At 39.8% G+C, this 27,100-nt stretch overlaps 2 protein-coding genes across 3 annotated transcripts; both read right to left on the bottom strand.

Annotated features, from left to right (window-relative positions):
* Positions 1-15,587: 15,587 nt before the first annotated feature.
* On the bottom strand, positions 15,588-22,506 carry myorg (myogenesis regulating glycosidase (putative)). 2 transcript variants are annotated; one of them, XM_034698016.1, is made up of 3 exons: positions 22,400-22,506; positions 19,582-19,959; positions 15,588-19,433 (listed from the first exon to the last, which is right to left on the bottom strand). In XM_034698016.1, exons 2-3 carry the CDS (start codon positions 19,842-19,844, stop codon positions 17,642-17,644), a joined length of 2,055 nt encoding a protein of 684 aa, XP_034553907.1. In that variant the 5' UTR covers positions 19,845-19,959; positions 22,400-22,506; the 3' UTR covers positions 15,588-17,641. The 2 variants fall into 2 exon arrangements, with proteins under 2 accessions (XP_034553907.1, XP_034553916.1); XM_034698025.1 differs by having other exon boundaries at positions 19,582-19,852; positions 22,400-22,456.
* Positions 22,507-22,673: 167 nt separating this feature from the next.
* Positions 22,674-25,469, bottom strand: LOC117820023. The gene is made up of 3 exons (XM_034693640.1): positions 25,212-25,469; positions 23,471-23,590; positions 22,674-23,369 (listed from the first exon to the last, which is right to left on the bottom strand). The coding sequence occupies exons 1-3, from the start codon at positions 25,328-25,330 to the stop codon at positions 23,279-23,281; spliced, it is 330 nt and encodes a 109-aa protein (XP_034549531.1). The 5' UTR covers positions 25,331-25,469; the 3' UTR covers positions 22,674-23,278.
* Positions 25,470-27,100: the final 1,631 nt, after the last annotated feature.

Genomic DNA, 27,100 nt, shown 5'->3' with positions numbered 1-27,100 from the left:
TGTTGCTCACCATCCTTTTCTTATCCCCATTAAACAAATCCACAGGACAATAGCTCATTAAGTCATTATACTGAAATAAAGAGGACAAATGGTCTTTAAGCCAACCAGTTTCGTCAATGTAATAATACAGTATTCTCACTTTGATCATTATGTAAAACAAATCAACAAGTCATTATACAAACCCACACAGAACAATGACAAACTGATGGCCATTGATACTTAACCCTCACAATGTAGCTAATTGCTGTTGAGCTATTTTTGATTAGAGCTTTGTCACTGTCTAATAGAGAAGACTTGTGCTAAAAGCAAGTGTTTAGCTAAACAAAAGCCACTATCAGATTAGTAGCTTTTATCAACTGATTCCTAATATTTGCTAATATTAACCACCACAACCCACAGGCCTTTCCAATTAGGGTTATAGGAGTAGTAAAGCCAATAAATTACTTAAACTGATGAGCATTGCGATTTTTTAAAATAGAAACACATACAATATAATTATTTAACTTGTTTTACTGCAAGGAGTAAAATTATTTATGTTTTAAGGAGAGATAATTCCAGTAAAAATACCATTTTAACTTGTTATAAAACAGATCACAGCTATCATTAAAGGGATAATTCAGGTTTTCTCAGGAGGCTTTCTATGGAGTATGACTCAATAGTTTTTGTACTACATGTGGTTATTAACAGACAGCCCTTCAATAAAAAGCTTAATATGATCCACATAAAGAGCCACTTCCTGACCATCAGGAAGAGTTTGGACATAGTTATATCCTGTCAATACCTGTCATCACATGCGTTGATTTATTTTTTTCTAATAGATAATAACAAACACACGCATGAACAGAATGTACAAACAATGACTCTCAATAATGTCAAAGATGAGTGTTTGTTCTTGTCAGTGGGAATTAACACCACACCTACGGTAGTGGGGTGTTTTTGTGAACTTGAACAAAGAAGCTCAAATCAGTGTCCCTCTCTTACATCAGTTAATCAAATTTTTTTTCATATTGTGTCAATTCATCACAAATGTTATCTCAACTGGCAATTATCTCAACAGTGGCAAGGACAAATTTCTGTTTAACTGGCAGAAACCTCGAGCAAAACCAGACCCATGTTCAACAGCCACCTGAGAGTGTGTTGTGCTTGGAGAGTGGGCTAGAGGGAAATGCAAGAGATATATGTGTAGAGACAAACAAATGAAACAACAACAGATAATACAGACGTATGGTTACAGTGCAAAATATAATGGTAAAAGTTGTGAAGTATTAGTATTATTATTCAAACCAGTATTAAAACCAGCAGAATAATGAGAATCAACTTTCACTCATCATGAAAACAGTTGAAGTCAACAGTTTTATTGTTACCAATGAAAACCATAATTATGATTATGGGAGAGGATTGACAATGTCACTTATTACCCGGTTTTCTTACTGATCTTCTGGTTGTGTAAGAAGCTTGATTCTGATTGGTCAAAACCTCTTGACAGCAGTCATTAGCATTCACTAACATGAGCAACGCCATAGGTGAACTGATCACACGTCTTGTCAAATCAATCCGCGGAAAAGAGTTCCGGCACATTTAGCCTCTGCTTGCTGACACCACAGGCCGTGAGATGAGGGGAAACCGCTAGCTTCAGTTAGCGTCATATTAGTAAATAATGTGGCTAAAACGTTAGCTTCCGTTAGCATGCTTAATCGGCAGACTACGGACTTTCACATCATGGATCCTGTCCAGCAATATTAGCAATGACAGCAGAGCAGGTGAGAGCCACTTAACGTTACGGGTCTCTACAAAGAAACTTAAAACATGAGCAGTGGTGATGATAGCAGCAGGGTTCAAAGTTGTGACATTTGTTTATTGTTAAAGGTGTGAACCGCAGAGCTCAGAGAAGAAGGAGAGCTGAATGAGGACAGTTTCATGTTAAATCGACCACAACAGGCAGATAAGAATCCATCGCCATGGAACACTTATTGCAGGCAAATCACTGGGACTATTTTTTAAAAACTGTGTACATAAATCACTTTAAATCAATAAAATAATCTTTAATCAATGTTTTGTGACAACTTCAGGGTGGTCAAGACCCAGACGCGAACAACCTGCTAACCATACATTATCCCTTTCTTATGGCAGTTGGTGTCGCAGCTCTAAGATTATGAATAAAAATAAATTATGATAATAAATGTAAGACTGATATTAATAGTTTCAGCAGCTGTAGTCCAGCAGGTCCTCAGCAGCAGACCATCTGAGGAACCTACAAGACAAGGAAGCTCAACAACTCCCAGGATGTAAAATAGTCAGCTGTGTTGATGGGACATGGAGATTTAAGGTTAGATACATGTTTATATGACCTGAATGCATATATATTTAAAAAAAGACAGAGAGGAAGACAGGGGCGCCATGTGCCAGATCCCCAAGAAGTCTAAGCTTATAGTGACATGACTAGCAGTTAGTCCAAGCCTGAACCAGCCCTGATTTTAAGTCGATCGAAAGGGAAAGTTTTAAGCCTTCTCTTTTAAGTGGAAAGAGTGTCTGGCCGCCAGATCCTGTCTGGTAGATGATTCCAAAGGAGAGGGGCCTGATAACTCAAGGCTGTACCTCCCATACTACCTTTAGAGACTTTAGGTACCAGTGTAGTGTTCTAGAGGGGTAATAGGGCTCTATGAGCTCTTTAAGATATGATGCTGCCTGACTGTTAAGAGGAAAGAAAATATTTGAAATTCTGTACGTTATTTTTTGGGGAGCCAGTGCAGATAAGCTTATATTGGAGATATATGAGCCCTCCCCCTAACTCTAGTAAGTGCTGCAACATTTTGGACCAGCTGAAGGGACTTAAGAATAAAACTTTAATACCAAGTATGAACAGTAAATGTGTTTCCAATATTAATTATGAAAATACTTTGAATGACTGAACAGGAGCATTAAACCAAAGGATGAATCTTGAGTAAAGGAAAGACATGCCAGACATTGGTTTTCAAAAACACATCAACAGGGTGACTGATGACATCAATCTTACTACCCAAAGTATGTCAGACAACAAATAGGCTTTCTCAGACTGCATGTGTTTTCACCCTCTTATGGGAGTAATCTTGTTTTTGAGAACAAGTACAGGTTTCTTCTGTTTGACTTCAATATTCACTTGATAAATTAGATGCAACTTAAACCTTAGACCAGCAGAAATGGAGACTGACTAACAACTCTTACAGAGCTCCCATGAGAGCAAACAATGATCAATTAAACCCAACAACTTTTATATGACAGAGTAAAGGAAATATATTTTAATGCATGGGACATCTTTGGATAAAACCTCAAATGTTTAACTGTCTTTGGTCCCTGCATGCTAAATCTCTGGATGAATTCTGATATGTTCAAACAATATTTTGGTATGACCACTGAGGACTGGTGATTATATTGATTTCTTGAGTGGAAAGCAATTTGGTAAATCAGGGCTTCATGGGTAGATTTAAAATCAAGTACAACAGCTTATCTCTTCTGTGGCTACAGGTAATTATGTTAACAATTTAGCAGCAAATGGAAGAAGAAATGGCATCAGTGTTTTTGTTCAAAACACAGGAGAGAGACTGCATTTTTTCATGGTCTTCACATTTATTCCACTCTTTTCAAAATCAATATCTTGCTAAATGACACAGGTATTACAGGATCAATACTTTTGGTATTGATCTGTTCTACACAGCCTGCAGGCTCACATAAGCTATGAGTACACTTCCTGTCCATCTTGATATGGCAAGAGCCAAAGTAAACAAATAACTCAAGAAAAAGAACTTCTGAAATGAAACTTGGATTAGCACTCATATATTTTTCCTTGGATAGTCATTGCTCAGATGCAAGACAAAGTTAATGGACAAGATACATGAATGTTATAATGACTGTACATTCAACAGGTGCTGGCAATGTTTGAATATTAGTAATTAATAGCAACAATGAGTGTGCATACTAATTTATATGCACAGCTTACATGGATAGTTTTAAGGACCAGCACCATTATGTATGTTTTTTTCTTTCACCTGTGATTTTCCGGCTTTACCAAGTCAAACTGTCTAACATGCCAAATCATTAACTGTATATTAAAACGGATAACATGCCTCCTCATTGTGAAATATGAGGCCAAAATATCACAGATGAGCACTGAAATATTACTCTGGGGGAGCAAAGGCATGGGCTGAAGTGATCTGGCTGGTGGAGCAGCAGGAATAATGTCACACTCCTTCTGCTAACAATAAGAGACACATTTAACTTCACAATTATTGCTCAAAGATCCCTCAGCAGAACTGACTCTTGTGAGGATTTGAAACATAAATTAATGATTATGGAAAGTTCAGTGTTCTTGTGTTAGTCTTTGTTAGATTTTCTCTCATTGTTCCTCCTCTACTCTACAGTAGTGATCTAGGAAAGAACATTGCAGGAGCCTCATTTGTCAACAGAGCTGTCAATTAATGATATATAATTTAATAATTGTTTCGACATCAAACATTTAATAAAACTTAACTTCAAAATGAACATTTTTACTAAACTAACTATAATGAGAGAAAACATGTTTCGGAAAATGTCTTTGACCTGCATTTTAATTCTTTGGTTTGACCATTGACTGTATAAAATATGGACGTAGTATCCGTGACATCACCCACCTGTTTCTGAAGAGCTGTTTTTAGGCCAGTCGGTGACGGCAGCCATATTGCTGCTGTCGAGCCAGTGTGGCGTAAAGAAGCGGGCTTTGAGCCTCCTAGCCAACAGCAACAGTGTTCCCGGCTGCCAATCAAGGCAGCTGTGCCTCTCATTGGAAGACTCGTAATCTCAATATCTTTGCAATTGTCACGTTAGAAAAAAATTCACCCCCCTCAAAGTGAGTGCCGATTGAGAAATGAGCTATCCAGACTACACTCGTCTTTGGTAGCAGGCTGTATACATGTTTATTTCTGCTGTAAAGATCTGCTTTTTCCCATTCATGTGTATGTGACTTCCAGTACTTCTGGAGTCAGCCTCAAGTGGATTCTCGATGAACTGCAGTTTTTAGCACTTCCGCATTGGACTCATATTTTTAGACCGGAGGTTGCCGCTTGGATTTGACCCATGTTCTATCTGTTATAATATAGGAGGCCGGCTGTAAGACCAGTCACCAAGGGGAGCTCTAAAAGTTTTGGCTTCACTTGGGGTAGCTACAGTATGTGCTGACATGAGTTTCTTCTTTAGTCTACTTTACACATCTGGCATAAATGAGCTAATTTAGCTTTTAATCTGGGTATGTTCCAGGTGACTAAATAAATGTACTTCAGTCCAGTATTCACTCCTTTAGCGCAGTTTTGCTCTCCACCAACTAGCAACTGAGGAAAATATCCAGTCCCTTGGATAAATGCTCCGTTAAGTTGCTATATGTGTCACTGGTAAGCTAGCTGCTATGATTTTCTGCAAGATCAGTGGTATCGACTAGGTATAAATACTTTTACCAGGGAATTTGTATGTTTTTAAAAACAGACCTGTCAGTCCCAGAAATGAGGCTGTGAGATCGATGACAGTGATCAGCAAAGGAAAGTCAAGTGACATGATTCCATCTAGCTAGCTTGAATGCGAAAGCTCCAAAGTGCTAAAAGGAGCTGCAGAGTCAAGTGTTGGGCTTTTTTTCATTTCAGTTTTCCATGGCTAGCTTGCACATGTAGTGTGGTTGTTTTGTCATTACACACATTTTCAAAGTAGCAGTAAACACTGCATTGCATATCATTCACCTCAGTAGCAGCGATGCTTCATATCACAAAAGATATGATGCTGGATTAGCCGTACACTTTGCAGGTTTTGGAAATATTGATAAGCAACTGAATGGACAGAACCTGTGTGAACTGATATAATATCTTATTGCTTTTCCTGCAAAATTGTAAGATAATGAATACTCTTATAATGATTTGGGGGATTTCTTAAATGTTTTATCAGCCTTTTATTGAAAATAAAAAAGGGATGGCCAGACAAACTCAGATAAAATACCCAGAAATACATTTTCTGAAGTTCTCTTTAGAACTCTCCTAAATGTCAACAGTGCAGAATATATTGCAGAACAGTGAAAGGTTTTTTTGAAGAAGCAGTGACAGAGAGCCGGGGGTGTTTTGAGCCATAAAAGGCAGAAAACCTGCATCGAGCAGAGGGCCACAACAATGTGGGTCTCCTGGGTTACCACTTCTTTGAGAAAATAAGAAGGGCTGCGGGGCAGGAAAAACAGGTCAATATCACAGTGTTTTTCAGGAAGGAATATTGCTGTATGTGTGTTTGAATAACATCCTGAGGGGAATTATTGATCAACACTACAGCATGAAAGAAAAAGGGTCCCTCAATGGCTTCAAATTGTTCCTAAATTGCTGTCAAATGAATGCCACTCAAATTAAGTTAGTGGCATTTGGAGAGAGGGAGCCTGCGGTGAAATCAAGTGTGTTGCATTTGCAATATTTAGGTATTAGTTTTAATGTGCATGGGGCAAGTATTCAGACTATTAATATATTCAAACAATGTATCTCTGTTAACCCAGTAGTATTTATTTCACTACTCCTACAAACACAAAGTAAAGTCCTTATTCCTTAACTGGGTCATATGATTAACATGTTGGTGAGGAAACATGGTTATATATTGTTGGTTTCTTTTTATCAAAGTGACTAATTTTGTCACCAACGATGTGATCGATGACAGCAGTTTTATCTCATCTGCTCAACCCAGAAAAAACGAAAGCTATTCCATTCTGGTGTGATGACATGAATTGCAATTTAGAAGTAGCTTTGCCCCCCCTACTCCAGAAGGCAGAGGGAAATTAAATCGTGTAACTCAGGGGTTCTTTTTCCACTGCAGAAACCCAAATTAGAAATTTAGTCTCTCATCCTAGGATACAGACTCATTAATATTTATTGGTACTTTTACTTTGTAGGACGACACTAAAAGTAGATCCGTGACCCACTTCAGGGTCTGAGCCATAGTTTAAGAATACATATTATGCTCCATTTCAGATGCAAGAAAATATCCTGGTATTAAAAAGGAGAAGTAAAAAAAAAATCTCAATGACATTAAATCCCTTTTAGTGGGCACGAGGAGCAGAATATGAAAGTCGGAGGAGAGATTGAAGTATGGAGGAAGAGACTGATACACAGAAAGAGAAGATGTGTTATCATACTTGCCAGAAGGGGAATCATCTCCCCTGTCCCTCTCCATATGTTACTAAGGTGATGTTCCATGACATCCATCCTGACTCAGACACCTGCCAGCCAGCACTGCTAGCACTGTTCCCCCTGCACGTCCATCTGGACCAATACTTGCAGTGGCAGCTGGAAAACAGGACAGGAAAACAAGGTAAAAATAAAAACAGCTTAATGTGAAAGTGAAATAAAGAAAAGTCAGTGCTGGTTAGGTCATTTCCTTTTAACAGGTCAACAACATTGTTGAAGCTTTCACATCAGGAGGTTTGTGGTTATCAAGCATGTAGGGTGTTCTTTTAAAAAAAAAAGGTTTAATGGCGTATTCATTCATCCCAGCTTCAATAGAGTGTTTGGCTGTTCTCTAAGCAGCTCCCTGTCTGTTAAAGATAGATCAGCAGGCAAGACAAGGAGAGAAATAACCGAGGAAACAGAGCAAGAAAGAGAAAAGCCGTTTTGTCCCTGTCGCCCTATTAATTTGAGGAGAACTAGGAAATGCCAGCAGGATTAAATGTGTTACTCCCACGCCTACACCCTCCACCCTCCACCCCCCCAACCTCAGCCTTTTATTCTTTCTCTCTCCGAGTTCAAATTAAAGGATGGGGTGGGGGGGCGGGGGCAAAGAGGATGCCTGGGAAAAAAAGGGAAGAAAGGTGTTAATTGCTTGCCAATCGATAATTCTATAATTACTTTGTGACAAATGACTGGCTTGCGGTGCTAGGGTAGGTTCAGAGGGAGGGTGGGGATGGTGGAGTGGGGGGGGGGTCAGTGGGTGGGGATGTTAAAAGGGATTGGCCATGATCAGGAACGGAAATATTTGCTTTTGTGCCTACAAGCCTGGCTGCCCCGGGGATTTGTGACAGGGAATTTATGTCAGGTTTAAACGTGGAGCCGAGCTTCCCTGGGGGGTGTGGACAACACAGGGGGGGGGGAGGAGTGCTGCACACATGCACATTGTAATGATCATATTACACAAAGTAATTTTTATTTCAGAAAACTTTCATGATATTTTTCCCCAGGTTGAACAAAATCTCTTCACTCTGCATTATAGGACACAATAGCCACAGAGAGTGAGAAAGCGTATCAAAGCTCGGCTGGCAGATTATCATTTTTGCACCATTAAATTGTCAGAGCGATTCAAGAGAAAAGCGCGCTGTAAAAGGAAACCTGGAGCGAACGGTTTGAATTTGGTCAAAGACTCTGAGTCTACCCCTGCCTGTCACAGTTCACTATCTTCCAATCACAGTTTCATTATGCCAGCTGAGCATGAAGTGATGGGAGTCTCTCTTCTCGCCGTAGGGGGAGCTTTAGGCGGACAGCAGGTGGGCTATCTGGAGACCTACACAGGTCAGGCCGCCATGACACCTGGCGCCCCCTAGCTGCTACTGCTGGGCGGGGGAGGGTCAAAAGGGCCAACGGGAGATTGATGGCCCACCTTCACTCATGTCAAATCACCTGTCAGCACGCCCCTGGCACTGAATCCATTTTGTTCCGAGCCACCATTAACCTTGGACCAGTTGGATTCATTCCCCCTCTCTGTGGACCGAGACCCCCTAACCTTTGTCTACTACAGCTGCCAAACTAGTTACTGGGCTCAACTTTTATCGTGTTCGCAATGGCTGACTTTTAGACAGTAAACAAGGAAGTAGAAGGTGCTTACTAAAAACCAGACATGTGATATTTGGGAAAGAAAAGACGATGTACAGCTTCATGTGTTTCTCCCTCTATGCTTCTAAACTGAAAGACTCACTGACTGTGGATATCAAAATTGGCAAGCATGACTTTTGAATTTGTCTTTTATTCAGTAGTAGTTTTTTAGCCTTTGTCTGTGTTGTTCCTTGTGAGTGTATTATCATCTATTTATTTTACTTACTCTGCAAAAATCAAGTCTTGCAAGTTTACTTTAATCAGGAAAGACAAGTTAATGAAATAAAGATAATATTTATTTTAAAAGATCAGGTGATATTGAATAATCGTCAGAGTCTCTTTGGGTCTTCAACTCTACAGGGAGATAGGGTGATCGAAGGGTGTCTGCCCTCATCACTGGTCGTGGAGGTGTTGGCCGATAAAGACATCTGAGGCTGATAACATAAAAGAGCTGATCAAAACTGCATAGACTGGGCGCTGATGGGGAGATGGTTGATGAAGTCATCTCGGACTAATGAAGTCAAGACTGCAAAGACTGGGAATTGATGGCGAGATTGTTGAAGATGTCCTCTATGGCTGATAAAGCTGCAAAATCTGGGCGGTGATGGGAAGCTTGAGGGTCGCATGTAACAAATCATATTCAAAATGGGCAGCAGTAAAATGATAGGCTAACAATGAGGGTGTGTTGTGGTGCTATTGGATAGATATGACCAGGTGATGAAAACAGCTGATGGCTACAGGAAATAGGAGTGAGCATGCGTGGAGGACTGAGCCCAATGGATGAAGTGAAATGTGAATGAAATCTCGCTAGAGCTTCATTTGGGTTCTTCCTCGTAATAAATCTTTAATTAGACTTAATATAAGCCACATTCATATGACCAGTCAAGACATGAATTTGATTTTGAGATATTAAAAGCAAAAATGAAGTTGAATTTGCTTGTAATGAGTGAAAATATCTGTCAAAGCAGTCAGCAACATTTTTTTTAACGTATAAATAGAATTCCTTTTAAAAATGTTGTACATTTTGCTCACTACATTGGCAAATAATTGAACTCATTATAAACAATTCAGGTCTTATCTGATTCTTGTTATTTCTTGATATAAGATATTCCTCTCCCCCTGTCACGTTAATGTGGCTCACATCAGGGGCGATTCTAGGATTGGATGTTTAGGGATGCTGAGCCGAGCAAGATAAATGTAATTGTTTTGTACATTTGAACCTAATTTCATTCCCACATTTGTGAAAGAAAAGTACAACACTTTTTGGGAAAGTCTGTGAGTAAACCATCAAATCTGATAAAGGTTATTTAAAGGCTGAGCCACAGCAAAAGATACATGGATTGGAATCATAAAGAAACATATGGTAACCCTAATTTCTGGAGAAAGACAACTAATTTTGATTCAGCATCTCCTCAACAAATACATACATAAACAGTATGTATGTTTCTGGAGTAAACCAGCCCCCTATAGTGAGTACCAAAAATACCAAAAATTGACATTGGAGTTGTTTTTTGTACTTTCATTTGAAATGCAATGCACAACATGTAAAACGCGGTGGAGCTGCTGTATTTTTGTTGTTGAAATATTAAATTTCAACCAACTACTGTATGGTTTTGAAACTTTTCTAGCTTGTTAAAAAGGACATACAGCAAAAAATAATAATAATCTCTCAAATTTTAGGGGTTCTGGGATTCAATTTAGAGGTGCTTCAGCAGCCCCAAAGATGGGCTAGAAACACCTATGGCTCACATTAAGCCTAATAGGATATTTTTGATGAGAAATAACCCAAAGATAAACATGTTTGAGATTTTTGCAGTGTAATGTTTCAAGAATTTTCCCTCATTGGTTTCCAACATTTATTTTTTCATCTTTGCAATTTGTGTCAGTTTTTGTTTCTATGTGAACAAAGTAGGGGTTTGTTTTATGAAAGCTGCTTTTAAATAAAGTTAAGTTCCATTTGGTCTTTATTGATTCAAAAAGCCGACTGGATTTGTCATAAAGGAATCTGCCTCAAGGCTGCTTATACCCCCGAATCTTCCATCGCACACTTTTGTTTGCATAAATGTCATTGTTACATCCTGTTGTGCACCATGGTACCATGCAGAATCAGATATTATATGTATGATCCATCTATATATGAAGCATGGTTATGAGCAGATGTTTGATCATTTCACAGGCCTATAAAAAGGCGATTGGGCTGCCAGTGGCCGCTGTAATATTGATTGATGGTGGGCAGGTGGGGGCCACAGTGCTGCCCTCAGACAGACTCTGTTTATTTATACAGTCTGCCGTCTGCCCACCTTACCCACAGCAGGGCTGCATTCACTGAATTTACAGTCGTCAGGAGAGAAAAGATATGCTAATGACGCTGCGTAGCCCTAAGGAGGAACAAAACATTTCCAATCCAAACTTTCCACACATGTATCAGACATATCAGACCGGATCTCCTGCACGTGCACCCCCAATATGCTGGCACCTCAGCTCTACACAGTAGCGATCTATAATTTTCTACTTCTTCCCTTGGGGCATACATAAATTGGATCCAATAATGAGAGGCAGTAATGATTGTCTTTGCATATTTGCACTTGATTTTCAGTTATATATTGCCGATATTATTGTTCTGAATGGTGTGCGTTGTGGTATTAAATTGGACTTCCTTGTAAAAAAAAAAAAAAAGGGGGAGAGACTTTATTGACTTTATTGAACATGCAAAGGAAGTTGTGTTTTCAGGCAATGTTTCATGGCGCCAGACCTTCCTCCAGACTTACTGAAAATAGGAATCTGTGTGACCACTGCAGATAAATCTGTATCATCTTTAAGGTGCCTCTTTAACTTCTAGTTCTGGCTTTGATCAGCTACTAAAATTCACTGTAAAATCGAGCCAATGCAGAAATAAGTGTATATTCCAAAGACACACACAGAGACAGAACAAATGAGAGCGGGGAGATCGTCCTCTCCACACCATTAAGGATGCTGAATAGTGAAGTCCTTGTTCCATTCCAAGTTCTCCAGGCTTTGAAGGAGTCAGTGGTTGGATGTGCGCTGCCTCGCAGAGCGTGTCGTCTGTTCCACTGAGCACACAGTAGCTCAGGGATCAAGCCTGTGTCCCTGACAGGAATGTGTGCCACTGAGTGTTGGCCTGTCCGCCGAACGGAGCTGCAAGCCTCAGATCAGTGGCATTGGCTGGCCTACGGGTTGTTCTTTATGGCTGTGCCGCTGAGTGGCTGGCTCTGCGCTGCGCACACGGCAGCCCTCCAGATGGATGCTGGGACAGCGGAGGCCACGGGGCTGAAAATCCCATCAAGCGGCAGTTCCAGGCCCTTGCACTGAGAAGATGAAGCGCACCGGCACGCCAGGGGACACGGGCCAAACCCTCCTGCACCTCCATCACAACCCCCAACCCCAATCCCTTCATGCTCCCCTTTCCTTCACGTTCATCCCTCTCTTCCCCCTTTTTTCCTCCTTCTTACAGGAGAAGGCTGCAGCCCAACCAGCCAGAATATGAAGTGTGGCCCTCGGGGTCTGTGGCCCTCGCTTGTTAAATAAAGGAGCTGACTGGTTGATTGATAGACCCTCAGCAGTCCCCGCACCTCACATGTTCCCCGTTTCGCTGCCTTATATACGAATCCTTTGTTGGCCAGACCTGCGTTAGCGCTTGTTAAACGCACTGTTTGATGGATGGCACCAATTTTCCTCCAAAACCCAGATGAGCCACCTAAGCACCTTTCCCCCTCCCCTAGTTTGTCCCCAGATAAACCCCCAGAGCACAAGGGGACAGGAGTGCTCTAAAACGGTATCAATCAAACAACCTTGTGCATGGCTGCAACAGCAACGCAATGTTTCAATTATGCATCTGCTGCTCAGCCTCAGCGCCTGACATTTTGTTCAACCTCTTAACCCCAGAAACGCTCCAAGGAAGTTACCTTCCTGTTGTCCTCAACAAGCCTTTAATTTCTGTATTTGGCTGTAATTTAAAAGCTGTTGCTAATTTCCAAAACTTGAGACTACATGCACTCCCTCAAGATTCAGGAGGGCTTTCTGTGTCTGCACCAAGATAGCGGTTGTAGTTGGGCACAAAGTCTAGAGTTAAAACCCATGAACCTCTTTAATGTGACTATAACACTTTTAAGAATTATAATAAACAACTGGCTACGTATTTGGTCTACAAAATACAGGAAATCATTGAAAAAGAATCCATTAAATGTTTCTGACGGCTCAAGGGGATCATCATATTGACTTTTTTCTATTGGTTTCTTTGTTTCGTAGCAGTCTGAAACCCAAATTTGTTCAGTTTAGAAAAAAGGAAGCCACAAATCTTCATTCTGAGTTTCCAGAACATGAGATTCATTCACCTGTTTGCTCAAAAAATGTGTCACTTGTTACAATATCTTCTGTCTTTTAAGAAGTAAAGGTTTAAAATTGTTCACATAAGTAGACTTTTAAGGCACAGAAAATGTAACGCTTTATGATGCTGTCTAGTTATAAAGACACATGTTCCTACCAGCCAGCACTGCCTATCTATGTCCCTGTAATGCCAGAGGCGTGCTCTGAAACCCTTAAAGGCTGCAGAGGAGTGCGAGTCTGATGCAGTGCAGCGAACCGACAGGTGAAAAAGATAAACAGATGCGAGAGCGGTCTCTGGGGTGTTGGGTTCATTTGTTACCTAGCGAGGACAGACATTTTCCTGTCAGACAAGCCGTGGCAGCGCCAGATGCGAGGTCATTCTAGTTACGGAGTGAAAATCTTGGGTTAAGGACAAAGATTTTCCCTTCACACACGGGACGGCCATGAGGGTTTTTTTTATTTCCCCTGTGGTCTTCTACAATAAACACTCAGTCCACACTTAGCTCCAAAAAGCCAGAAAGACTTTTTTTCTTTAATAAAGCTGAAGCTTATTCATCATTGTTTAGGTGAATAGCTGTGACAACTATCATGAAGATGGATCCAGTAGCTTTAATGCTCATCTAAAGTGGTAGTAGATCATAATTGACATAATGTTAGCTTCACATCTTTTGCACTGTAAGTTACAGTAACAAACATTACAAAACTGCACTTAAAGTAGCTTTTTGGACCCTTTTTGATCATGATTATTATTAAGTAATGTCAGATATTAAAAACAGCTACGGATATTTTTAAAAGTTATGATCATTTCAGAAATTGCAAAGTAGTGCATTATATTGACTTTATTTAAGTTCTAAGCAAACACTGTTTATGTGGTTGTTGTTTGAGCCCCACTTCTCCCCCTCTCTCTCTGTAATATATATGCCTTTCTATGGAGGACAGGCAGCAGACAGGCTCATAGAAGGAGGATATGGGCAGGTACTTGAGACACACTGGCTCCTAACCAGAACAACTGGCGTCTCTCCTCTGCAGATGGACACACAGGTGGGCTCACAGGTGGAGAAGGAAGAGGAGGGGGTGCTCTGCCAGTTTTGTGTCCTGCTTCCTTTGTGTGTGCAGGAGCTATGTGTAGGTGTATGTGTGTACGTGTGTGTGGTGTACACACTTAACATCTGGACCATGGTCCACAGTTGTGTCAAATGGAGATTTTGGCAATGTAGCTACACTGCACCCTTGTGGACATCTGCAGCACAACATGGCCAAAACAACCAGAGGTTTCATGTCTTTGTTTGGTTTTCAGCATTTGTTTGAATTTTCAGTCAGCTGTTTCACTTAAAATAAATACATACATCTTTTAACCTTTGATTTTCAACATTTTTAACTTTCATTCGGCTGTCGTGTTCTGCTAAGAATGAACATTTTCTCCTTGATTTAAATAAAATAGTTTGACAAAATATGATCAGTAAAGCATCTTTAGACACCGAACTAGGCCCCTTTTGTCTTAGAATAAATTGGTCCCTTTTATTTTTTATGTATTTTTTCCCACCCTCCTCCCACCACAAAGAAATGTCCCTTTAAAGTCTTACATAAATGATTTGTCCAGTCTATGAGTAGACGGGCAGAGCCAAACAATATGATTGCAGAAAGCAAACTGGCAAATAACATTGATCCGTGCAACACAGAGACAGCTAATCAATGAATGTATGTCCTCCCCGCACAGGCTGCAAGTCCAGATCAATTCTGAAGAAAGATGAGGCATTGGCAAATAAAGTGAAGCAGTTCTGAAGCGCTGTTGTGAAATGGAATAAATTCCCCAAACATATGAAAGATCGACTGTGGCTGTAAGAAGTGGCTCAGTCAGGCTGCTTGCACTCACAAACAACAATCATGCTTAATGCTGTAATTCTGATTGTAATATTTTTGCTATTATCTCATACTGTTGTAAGTGTATTTGTTTTCTTCTTGCTGTCTGGTCTTACACTCTGATATCACATGCTCTCTGGCCTCACATCATGAACCAGCAGATGATTTATTGATCTGAACACAGCCTCCAAATAACCTGCACAATCATTTCATCACCTTGTCATTATTGCCCTGTGATGAGTCTGGCAGCAAAAGTTAGAAAAAGTCCCTCAAGGGTGTCTCTTTCAATATTGAATTGATAGGCACATTAGTTTTCTTGTTTTGCAGACTCATACCAGTTTACAAGTTGTTAGTGGCTCAGTGGTTGCACAGTCAGCGTTCTGGCCAAAGTTTCATGTGTGTCTTTTCTTCTTGTATGTTTTTTTTAACTATGTGCAAAGTTGGGCAAACATTCCTGGAGGATTATAATCTTTTATAAGAGTACAATAAAAATGTGCTAAAAAAACAGAGATTGTTTTTTTTCCGTGCAAATGAAACAGAAATAAGTTGCTCACAAGCAGATTAAAGTCAAACTTCATTTTATTTTACACAATTATACAAAATCAAATCAAATATCAAATCCACTTCTGCTGAAATTAGTTCCAAAACTTCTGTCACACACAAACATAGCCAATGTTCAGTTGCAAGAACACATATCAAGGCACATCAAAAGAGCATAAAGCAAGGAAACATTCAGTCCAAAATATGATATGGCCTCTTGGTCATGTCATAAAGAAAGCTAGCCAGAGACAGTAATAGCCTTAGAGGCTGACCTGGCCCAGATGCTGAGTGAGAACTGTTATAAATAGAAAGTGTTGTTGTGATGAAAGTGTGTCAAGAGGCACAAATAAAAAGCCCCAAGGTCAACAAGGAAAGTGCCACAAGTGAAAGGACGCACAGACGTGTTAAAATGTAAGGGTCAAAAAGTCAGAAGCCTTTCTTGATCACTGAAGCACTGATTGCTGCCTTTTACTGTCAATAATCAGTATGACAAGATGCAGTCAGCTGCTACACAATGGAATATTCTCCTTTGGGTTACTTGTGGTACATCTTCTTGACCATGTGATTGTCCTTAAATAGTTAACACATCCAATATAGGGTTAAAATAACAGGAGGCAATATATAAGAAAACGTTTTTAACAATAACACATCACATGACAGTAACTGTTAGAATATGGCAGGTATCACTGTATTTACAAAATATTTAAATTAACAAAACACAACATTATAAATAAAATGACATTACATTTGCTGATTAAATGCTGCTAAATGTATCTGTAGGCTTCCACACTGCATACCAAGAAGGTAAAAAATCAACCAAAGCATTGTCACTGAGGTTATTGTCTTTCAAAAGAACATACATCCTAAACTCTCTTTCCAAAATGTGGCAGTAAATGTATTATGGTTCATCATACAAGTGGCTGTTTACCTGCATTTAGAGTCAGCAAAGCACAATATTGACAATAACCATCCATCCATCCAACCCACTACAGCCAGAAAAAAAGCTGTTACCTGAGGAAGGGCATAAAATATTTATTGCCTTATAAAAAGGCATCTTCTTCTAGGCTTAGAGCAGTTACACGACACTCTGTTACACAAATGAGAGCGCATGCCGTTTGTAATGATTAAACTTCAGGCATTCATCCTGATAAGTGAAGCATAAAACGCGACCTCCTGAAAAGTATCTCACAGCAGAAGAGAAAAGAGGAGTCATTAGTGTCAATGGAAAGAGGGATTTTTCAGTCAAACCGAGAATTATTTATGAATACAGAGGATTTCATGTCGCCTACTATCTGCTTAATGACAATAATGACACCTCTTCAGTTGTCCTCTCCGTTATATGATACCAGTTTGGTTTCAATTAAACTAAAAAAAGGGCAAAAACATTCAAAAATACAACAACTTTATGGCAAAAAAAGGCAACTATTGCATACTTAACTCAGTTTGCATTTTCCCTTTTTGACAAATGTTTTATAAATGTAATTGCACAATCTTTAAAGCACATTGTGTTGCTTTAGAAGCACTGTGAGGCACATTGCTCTTGTAAAAACAAAAAGTTGATTTCATAATCATTAAAACACACCCTTTGTCACTTAAATATATGCTGGGTTTTGCTTCTACAGCCAGTAGCTTATGGTGGCCAACGTCAGCTATTGTAAGAAAACCTTAAACAGATATTGCTGTGTAACTGTTGTGATGAGTCAGTTGGTTGACTTAGTGACTCTGTTCTATCTCTGCTACCGTAATATCATGTGTTGCCACTTATTATATACCCATAATTGTTACTTATGGCTGCTATGGGTATCAGTCATCAAGAGTTACACACTCATATTTCAAAGGACACTACTTGACTATCTTTAAAAACTGGGATTCACAGAATTAGAAGCTGTCAGCTAAAATACAGATAAAAGTTAAGATTATTTGAGGCATTTTTCACTGAAGCAGTTTCACATTATTCTTTCCTATACAACTTTCTCATATAATATTCCTTGCATTGTGCATAAAAAGCGTAATTTGTGAAGCTTGTCTTACAAGCAAATGAGAGCAAAAGCTGCTTTCTTTACATTCCTTTCCTGCTACACCCAAACAAAGTAAGCTATTTCATCCAGATCTACAGGATAGTCTGTGAGGTGCAGAGGCTCCTTGATATCAAATCTCTCTCCCTTGTAGCTCCTCCAGCGGCCGGCAGGGAGGTAGATGTCACGCTCTTGCTTTCCCGGCTCTAAAACTGGGGCTACCATGAGGTCATCCCCAATCAGAAACTGTGAGTCGATTTTATAGGCTGTCTCGTCACCTGTAGCAATCCACCACAGGGGACGTATGATTGGGTCCCCGGTGTCCAGCACCTCGCCCGCCAGCTCCAGGACCCGTGGTGCCACAATGCTCTCATGGAGGGCTGTGTATTTGTGAGCAATTTCAACCACCTCATTGTCGTATTCCCAAGGGGGAATAGAAAACTGCATGGAGGGCATGAAGGCTGACAGCTCAAGCCAGCGGATATAGAGTTCTCGATCGGGCAGCACACGATTTCCATCTGTGCGGTTAAGATAAGCATTCCCTCCAATCATGTCTGGTAAAATGAACTGATAGCCGAGGATGCTGATGGTGAGCACTGTGGGGATAAGAGATTTGAGACCGAGCTCGTAGCCCCACACAGAGTCTCTGTCGATTGGTCTGAAGAAGCAGGATATGTTTTGGGACTGGTAGCCACTGCGAAGCTCAGCTCGGTCATTGTAAGGGATTGCCATTTCTGTGTAACGTCTTGTGAAAAAACTGGGGTCCCTGATTGGTGTTCTGGTACTAAATTTCCATGGCAGGTAGTTGGTTTCCCCTGCATCAAATTTAAAAGACGACACACCATACCTGGAGCGCAGAGAACGTAGCTGAGAGGAAAACCAATCACGGGCTTCTGGGTTTGTGAAGTCCAAAATGCCACCAATGCCATTCCACCAGCGCACCAAGGCCGGCAGTCGGCCTGTTGGCTCTCGAACAAACAGACCACGTTCTACACAAACATGGAAGTTGTCAGAGTCATAGTTAACAAAAGGGTGAATCCAGAGTGAGACCAGAAACCCATCTGACTTCAGCTTTTGGAACATGGCTGAGGCATTTGGGAACTTTGTTGTGTCAAACTCAAACTCTCCATAGCGGGGAGTGTAGCGGTCATCCAGTTCTAAGTGGCTACAGTTAAAGTTATACTTTCGTATACTGGCGGCATAATTCAAGAGTTTGTCTTGGTTGATGTCAGTCTTATGTAGCGCCCAGGTCGACCAGATAGGATGGCGAAACATGGCTTTGGCAGGTACCTTGTTTGGCTTGTTGAAGTACCTGCGGACCATGTATTTGTGTATGGATGTCACATCCAAGCCCACGCACACTCTGTAGCTAAGTTCAGCACATGGTATCTCTCCTGGGTTTGGTTTGAAGGGACTGTCGTTGTATCTCGCCTGGAAAGACATAGTCTTCTCTGTGTCATTCCAGCCCAGGTGGAAGGGCACAGAGTTATTAATCTTGATGGCAGTAGCATTGGATGACAACCAATAACTCTCCAAAATACCACCAAACTCGTTGCGGTTTGAGTAGATGTCACTTGTAACAAAGGGTTTGGGAGCTTGTTGGCCTGAGATAGAAATAGGCCAGTGCTGAATTGCTGACACTGCACCACCATACCAGTGTGCAAACTTGTATGTCATGGCATGCTCAACTGGAATGTCAGGAACCAGCTCCTCCCAACGAACTCGGTAGCACTGTACTGTATCCTTAGGTCGCACTGTCTCTATAAAGAAGTTCAGTTTTCTATCAGTGGTGCGTCCACAGCTCAACATCTCCCCTTCTTTGGAGCATGAATCCAAATCCAATGTTCCCGACCTACAAAGAAATACATGTATTTTTATTTAAAAGTAATCTTTCTCATTACACATAACAAGTTGCTATTGCTGAATAGATTAAATTACTTTCCATTAACATTTATTCATGGATGTTGATTAAATATGTAACACCATGAAGAAATACCAACCTGAAATCCATTCTGAAAACAATGGACCCTCCTTGGTTGCGGATAATGTAGCCATCTTTATTCAGATCCAGCAGCTGAGTCTTAAGCAGCTCAGCCTTGCGGAGAGAGGCTATGTAATAACACCATGCTGTCACGGCTGCAATCACCAGCACCAGGCCGATTACGCCAGCTCCGACCAAGGGTCGAGTGTCCTTGCTGTGTTTCTGCTTGGGGATAACATCTGTAATTGTGCCTCCCGCTCCTCCTGGTACAACTTGGTACATGACTTGTGCTGTTCAGTAGGAAAATCAGAGAGTTGCTGTTTTAAAGATCAGAGAAATGTTTTCCGGGGAGTCTGGTTTGTTGCACTCTGGCCCTCTGTCCTGTCTGTTTGCATGCCTGTCACAAGAGAGAGATAACAGACTTTGAAATGTCATTTTCAAGGTCTTCAGGCATTTGTGCTGCCTTCTAAATAAAGGCTGCCTTTTGCTGGAGCAGTTTACATTACATTTTCTTCATATTGCCTACTAGTTCTGATTAGTCATGAAATATCAAATTTGATATCTCTTAACCATCAGAATCATCCACAAATACACACTCAGTCAGATCAGCAGGTGAGATACCAGTGTGTTTCTCGGTCTATCTTTCCTTGTCAGTTCAAAGCCTCCTTTACATTTCAGCGTTGTCTTACATGCTCTGCATTGCTGCACAGAGTGATTTCACAGCACTTAGAGGTATTATGCTGTCAGGATGTAAACTTTAAAGATGTGTCTGAGATTTAACAAAACAAATCTACTGCCAATTACCCACAAGAGGATAAAGTGGATGTTCCCAGCGGTAATTCTAACATATGAGTTCGATTGAAAGAAGACTCATTTGTATGGACGGAAGTAAAGGAGCAGAAAAGGGGATTTGGGCCTTAGAGCTCTGCCAATGCCGGGAAGGAGAGTGAAGAATACTAAACTTTGTGCTCCGTCGAGCCAGACACACCAAACTGAAGTACAACCTGGTTCACTCTAGCTTAAAAAGAAACATTTTTGACAACACTGGTAATAAATCAACAAAAACAGGCACGCTGTTTTCTTTTGAACCGACAACCTATCTGTCCCCAAGAGCAAATAGACAGCAGAAACCTTCAGAGGTAATGAACTGGTTGATGTTAGTTAATCTGGTGTTAGCTCATCAGAACAGATTAGATTAAAGAGCACAGACAACCGAGTGGAGTCCAGTCCTCTCCAGATTCCCTGTTTGCTGACTAGTGCTAACTGCAATTGACCCTCATGGTCTGCCATGGCAGCAAGGGTCGATAGTAAAAAATGCTTGCAATTAATTAGCAATCTAATTGACTAATTCTGTGTTCAACCAGCCTTAATATAGATTTCCCCCAACAACAGGAGTGATAACATAAACCTGTCATTAATTAACCAAGAACTAACTGTTGGTTCCTCAGAGATCCACTTAGGCTGCTGGACCCTGGAAAGGAAATTGACCCTGAGAGTCAGGAGAACATTTACTGTTCATAAAGCCTGTTGTATATCTTATTATGGGAAGTTTCAGGACTTATCAAACCTCATCTATGGTAGTGTCAAACATCAGTTTAGTATCAATCCATTTATTGATGTGTTTAATATTTTCTCATCATATACATTTTGTTTATAACATTTCAAAATCTCCCCTGTAACTGAATCTAAAAAAGTTAAAGGTGTTAAAATGGGTTATATCTTTCAACCAACAGTACAATATTTAAATTGAGAAAACCATTAATTAAAGACTGCAACTTAGAATTTAAAAGACAACAATTTATGTCATGGAAATTTACAATCATTAAATGATTCTGTTAATTTTCAATGTATCTTCTGATACGCAACATCAATCAGGGGTCAAAGTTATTGAGTTTGCCATACACTTTTCTGACCCAAAAAGCATTATATCCTCAAATTAGCTGAAACCAGAGGGTGATTATCATTTATGCTTAAAATATGACTTTACCAATGGAAAAATAATTGTTTAATTGTTCTATTTGTTTTTCTAATTCTCTTTTGAATTTATTGCTGCAGCTGTCCAGCAAATATTCACAATCACCTGGAAATATTTGTCTGTCTCGTTCAAGATACGAAGGAGAAAGAATATAGCAAAACTTTCACCTAAACATATTTGCCTGTTTAACAGAGAGCAAACACTCAGAAACAGGAAAACAAACTGGGATATTTCTTGTTTGTAGTGTGAGCGGATGGGTTCATAAGTGCCATTTCAGCCCGATTCACTATCTTTTCTGACACGTGGAGAAAATAAACAGAGAAGTGCTGATACAGTCAGAAGTTTGAGAAATGTTCCATACTTTGGTACAACTCTGCGCGCGCATGCATGGAGCGAGCACGCACTCGCGCGTTGATTGTGCTTTTACTCGAATCTTCTGACTGAAGTTATTGAGTCAAAGTTATTAAGCCATGAAACCTGGAAATGATACACGTATTAGTTTGAAGCTGTTATCAGCTGTGACTGTCTTCTCTATGTTTGTGGCTAATTCTGCAGGCGACTCTCTGAGAGCTGAAGTTTCTTCTTGGGTACACATGGAAATTAAAGCATGGAAATACACGATGTGTTAGTTTTTTATCATATAGAAAGGTATTAACTCTTTGCCTAATCACATACAACTTTACACATAGGCTGCAATTGTGTCCAGTGTGTAGAAAGTCGCTGTTGTGCGCCGTGGGTGATGCAAGAAAGTTAAGGGTGGAAAATAACAAAGAATGCGTGAATAGAGAAAAGAGTGCAATATCATCGTCTGTGCATGTCCTGATTCATTTTCGCAACTTCATGAGATAAAGTTTTTGCTTACCGTATAGCGGCACCCCCTTCAGTAACTCCAGCCACTACTTGTTTGCTAGAGTTTATAGGACACCACCGAGAGGAGGCATGAAGGCATCTTGTTACGTATTTGCCTGTGCCACGCCCATCGCAGCTTGGGAAATGTAGTCTAGTCAGTGGGAACAGCACTCTTTTATTTCAGTTCTGAATCCACCAAAAAACTTCAAATAACACTGAGGTTGTACATTGAGAGGCAAATAAACCAAAAACATTTTTTTTCTAAAGTAAGAAAAAGGCAAGTCACAAAGATGAAACATGTTTAATTCTACCAGGACTCTGGTTCTAAATTTTGCTGCTAAGTATGATGACATTATAAGAACTGCTGGTAGGCCTATATTTAGTCCATTGCATGATATCCCGGGAAGTACCCACATGTGGTACAGTGGTGCAACAATAATAACAGTAATAAGTCTTTATTACCCCTGAGTAAGGTTTCATATTGTTTTCTGTACTATTCTTAAGACATATGATGCAATTGGACATTCTTATTTCAAATGTAGAGTATTATCTCTATAATATGAAGATAAAATTTTAATGTCATAGACAGATACACATTAGGGCCACAGAGCCTTCTCGGATGTTATCCCCACAAGCCCCCTCTGGCAAGATCTTTGCTGCTGATATAGTACTGGATTGTAAAACTGTCCACGCTGTATGTAGTAAGATAATGGCATGGAGAGTGCAGCCAATTATTCATCCTTACACCTTTTCTCACTGGGTTAATTAGCAGAGAATTAAACAATAGTGAAGTTAACAATCCCTCATTTTGATAGGGAACCCCCTGAGCCCATTGAAGGACCTCTGCAGGTCCCCTGTCCCCACTTTGGAAGCCAGAGCTCAGATAATGGTCCTAACGAAGGCACTCAGACACAAATTCTGGGTGTATGATGTAGTGTCCCGCTTGGTAGGGCTTCACCACATGGAAGCAGCTGTAGCATCCACTGTAGAGAGACCATCAGAGGAAAAATTAGACCTACTTCTTTATAGCACAGTATGAAATCTTTTCACAAAGACTTTTTTTATCACACAGTTTATTATGCACCTATAATCCAGGCTGCTACTGGAACTAGACCTCCGGTATTGTGTCTGCAGAATGAGGTGCCGAGGTGCCAGAGGGTAGCCAGTTAGGGGTCTTGTTCGAGGCTGAGTACTTCCATTTTTACTGTCAAAACAGAGAGGGAGTTATAGCTTTAGAAATGTTCAGCCCAAATGTTGCAGTAATATCATAATGCTATGTTTCATATATACATGGTGACTCAAATTGTAATCATCTGTAAAGACAACTGAAAAAAATCAGGGACATCTGGTATCCATTAACATAAGACAACATATGAGAACTCAATAGCCTCTTGTAGACTAAAGAACAGTAGACAGCTGACATTGGCAAGCAACACCAGAGATCTATATTCTTAGTTAACATTTAGCCCGAAATTTACACCTTTCCTATCATCTTGGTTATTAGGGGAGACCGGGGACAAACATGCCACACTTAATTGCTACAATAAGAAACAAACTAGAGTGCTTATACACTTACCCTGCACTTATAGGAATCACTTTCTTACTTCTTTGAAGTGGCAGGATCACTCTACCATGGCGAACATTTTCAATAAAATACAGATTTTTAGGTCTGAAACATTTATTTTGGTAAAAAAAATTTCCAGTGTACAGAATTATTGCCATGACTGCCAATTAAATCGGGGGGGGGGGGATTGTAACATTTTTACAGTTAAAACAACATCATTATTTCTTTCAAGTAATTTTTTGTATTTCAAAATATTCTAGGTATTGTAAAACATTTTTAGAAAATGTACAAAATCTTACATTTTTAATAAATAAATGTAATTTTTTTTCAAAGTGTAATCAGTATTCTCTCCAAATGATCTCATTGTGTTGGTCAGTTGTAGGCTAGACGCAAATAAGCATGTTGCTTGTCACCACTTAATACAAGCCTGTTGGCTTTTTTTAAACTGTCTGGACTGTGAAAATTATGTTATTATGTATAATGACTGGATAAAAATACTACTACCACCACAACTGCTTCATTTTGTAATTTTATTAAAGTTTGGTTAGAGATTCTTCTTGGGTAATCAGCTGACCAATCTATTCAAGTATAACATACTTTTGTCGCATTTAAAATAACATCTAGTCACTCTTAGAATAATTGCCTAGCTGTCAACAAAAAAATACATAATTTTGCTTATAATCACCACAAGATACCTTAAAATCAAGAATTATTTGAATCAGATTAAATACAAATTATTGAGTAACATTACTGGGTTCTACCCTATTTCCCCTTTGTACGGGCAATAACAACATTTTGACTTCTATTGAACTGAAGGAGAGCATTCTCCTTTTACATTAGAATATAGCAATAGCTTTTGTATTAAGTGCAAATATATATGTTTCTTATATTAATAGATGACAACTTTCTTTTTAGTATTCAGTGAGTTATGGAGGAAAGTCTGAAAAATGTTGCCTCTGGTCTCCCCTACTTAACAGGCTAAATCACAAACTGTTCAGTCACTAATGAAAGTGTAAGCTAATATATGCTGTTAGAATTAAGTTTATTTGGTTATTTGACATGCAATATAATAATAGTATTTTCCAGATTTTACTTGTCATTATTCTTTCAGATAAAATGGGAAATGGTGAAATGTTGACAATGTCATCAGACATAAGAAGATTTCAAAAGGTTTATCTCTTCTCAAGTGAATGTAGATCTGTTAAGATATATTTCTATCTAAAAAGATATCTTTAGACTATAGATAAAATGTTATATATACCTTGCCGGGTTCTTCAAAGTTGCATTTAGCTGAAATGCAGATCCAGCATGTGGCTCAGTCGACTGAAGTTTCTGTGCTCCATCAGCAGAGGGCAGAACTGGCACTGAGGATGGGGGCATGTGGTTTGGTTTGTGGTTTGTTTTCACAGTGTTAGAATAGCTGTCAGGACAAGTTGTTACTTGACTTTGGAATGATAAATGCCTGACAGGGGGGAATAGAGGACGTCCAGTGTCTGCAGGGGTCGAGGGGTGTGGTGGTGTGCGGTGGGACTTGTAGTTGGGCTGAAGACTCCGTGGAAACAGAAAGTCCTGGTAAGAACGGACACATAGGTAAAAGTAGAAGAAAAGGGGTAAAAATCAAGGGAAACTGTAAAGCACACAGTTCTAATTAAGTGTTGGATCTCTTCTTTTTTTTTTCTTACACCTTGTCACAAATTAGTAATTCAGTGTTTTCTGAATGAAAAAAAGGCATACGCTTAAGAATAAAGTTTGTATTTATTTTAAATAGTGATCCTCTTTTTAATATATTTATTGTTCCTCTATTAAAATGATAGACTAGAAAATAAAAAAAATAAAAAAATTGTGCTAATGAAATTAGCAGATGTCATCCAGTCATTGTGTTTGTTCCCTCTACAGTAGATTGAATGTACTCTACTCTTAGCTCTGTTTACTCAATGGCAGGAGAAATAAATAGGCATGGTGGGGAAGTCCTGAATAATAGATGGGACACAGCTTTCACCAAGCACAGGCAAATGTAAACAACAAGCTCCCAATTAGAGTAAGACACCTTGGTCTCACTCGATGCAGAACAATAAAGAGAGTGCCAATAATAAGTGACCCAATTAGTCTTGTTTGACCTTAAACGCACCACAAGTAAATGTTAGGTTATTATTATTACTTTGTCTGCTTTTCAGAACAATTTTTCAAGTGAGGAGGCTAATGATTTGCTTTCATTTAAATTCCCACCAGCAGTAAACATGTTAAATTATTTCCTCAAACGTTCCTTGCAAAATTAAACCACTAACATGTAGATAAGTGGAAAAAATGTGGGAAAACAATCTGCTCAATTAAAAAAAAACACAATGCACAAGAATAACTTGCTACTTTGTCCTATAACCTTAAATAAAGTTCATGTGGGCGTGTCTCTTACCGGCCGCGGCTGGGGGTTGTTCCTGCGGTGGGCAGAGGTGGGTCGAGGTGGTTCTCTTTTGGTTTTGCCTGGAGACCCAAACTGCTCCTTGTACATAGTGAGGTAGAGCTGCGGAGCCATGTTCACCTGTTGTCTTTCTTATTTCCACTGCTTTGCATCTGACCACCTGAAAGTTATGAGCATCCCTCCTCTCCCCTTTCACCTGCTGGCTCCTCCCTCTAATCGCAGACTCTTTTTCTGCCTGCAAAATTGCACCTGGACATGTTTGTGTTTTTTCTTCTAAATATGATGGGTTGTGTATAGCACTATTTTCCTGCTTTATATTACTCTTATTACGTTGTATCATACATTTTCTCTTGCATGAGCATGACTTACTATTAATCGCTGTCACATCTATGACAACGGACAAAAAAATCATGTATTTTATTGTGTAACCTGTAGATATTGTGTTGAATCTAACATGTTAGAAGTCCCATGTCATGTTAGAGCCTCATTGCTGAACCAGAACAACTCTTTGTGCTACCTGAGCACTTGACTACTAATCCCACTAAGCCCTGAGCCCCCCTGCAGAGACACACATACCTGGGGTCACTGTCCATGACCTACTTCCCTCCCCGTGGGCCTTCTTCACAAACCAGCTAGCACTGATCTTAAACAGACACTCACTCAGCCCCTCAGCTGTTTGGAAGCTTTACGGTTAAAACAGAATCAGGCTTATCAGATGTGCAGAAGTGGATCAA

This window comes from Notolabrus celidotus, chromosome 1 (assembly GCF_009762535.1).
Source record: "Notolabrus celidotus isolate fNotCel1 chromosome 1, fNotCel1.pri, whole genome shotgun sequence".
Lineage (NCBI taxonomy): Eukaryota > Metazoa > Chordata > Actinopteri > Labriformes > Labridae > Notolabrus > Notolabrus celidotus.
This window is presented reverse-complemented; position numbering and strand designations above follow the sequence as displayed.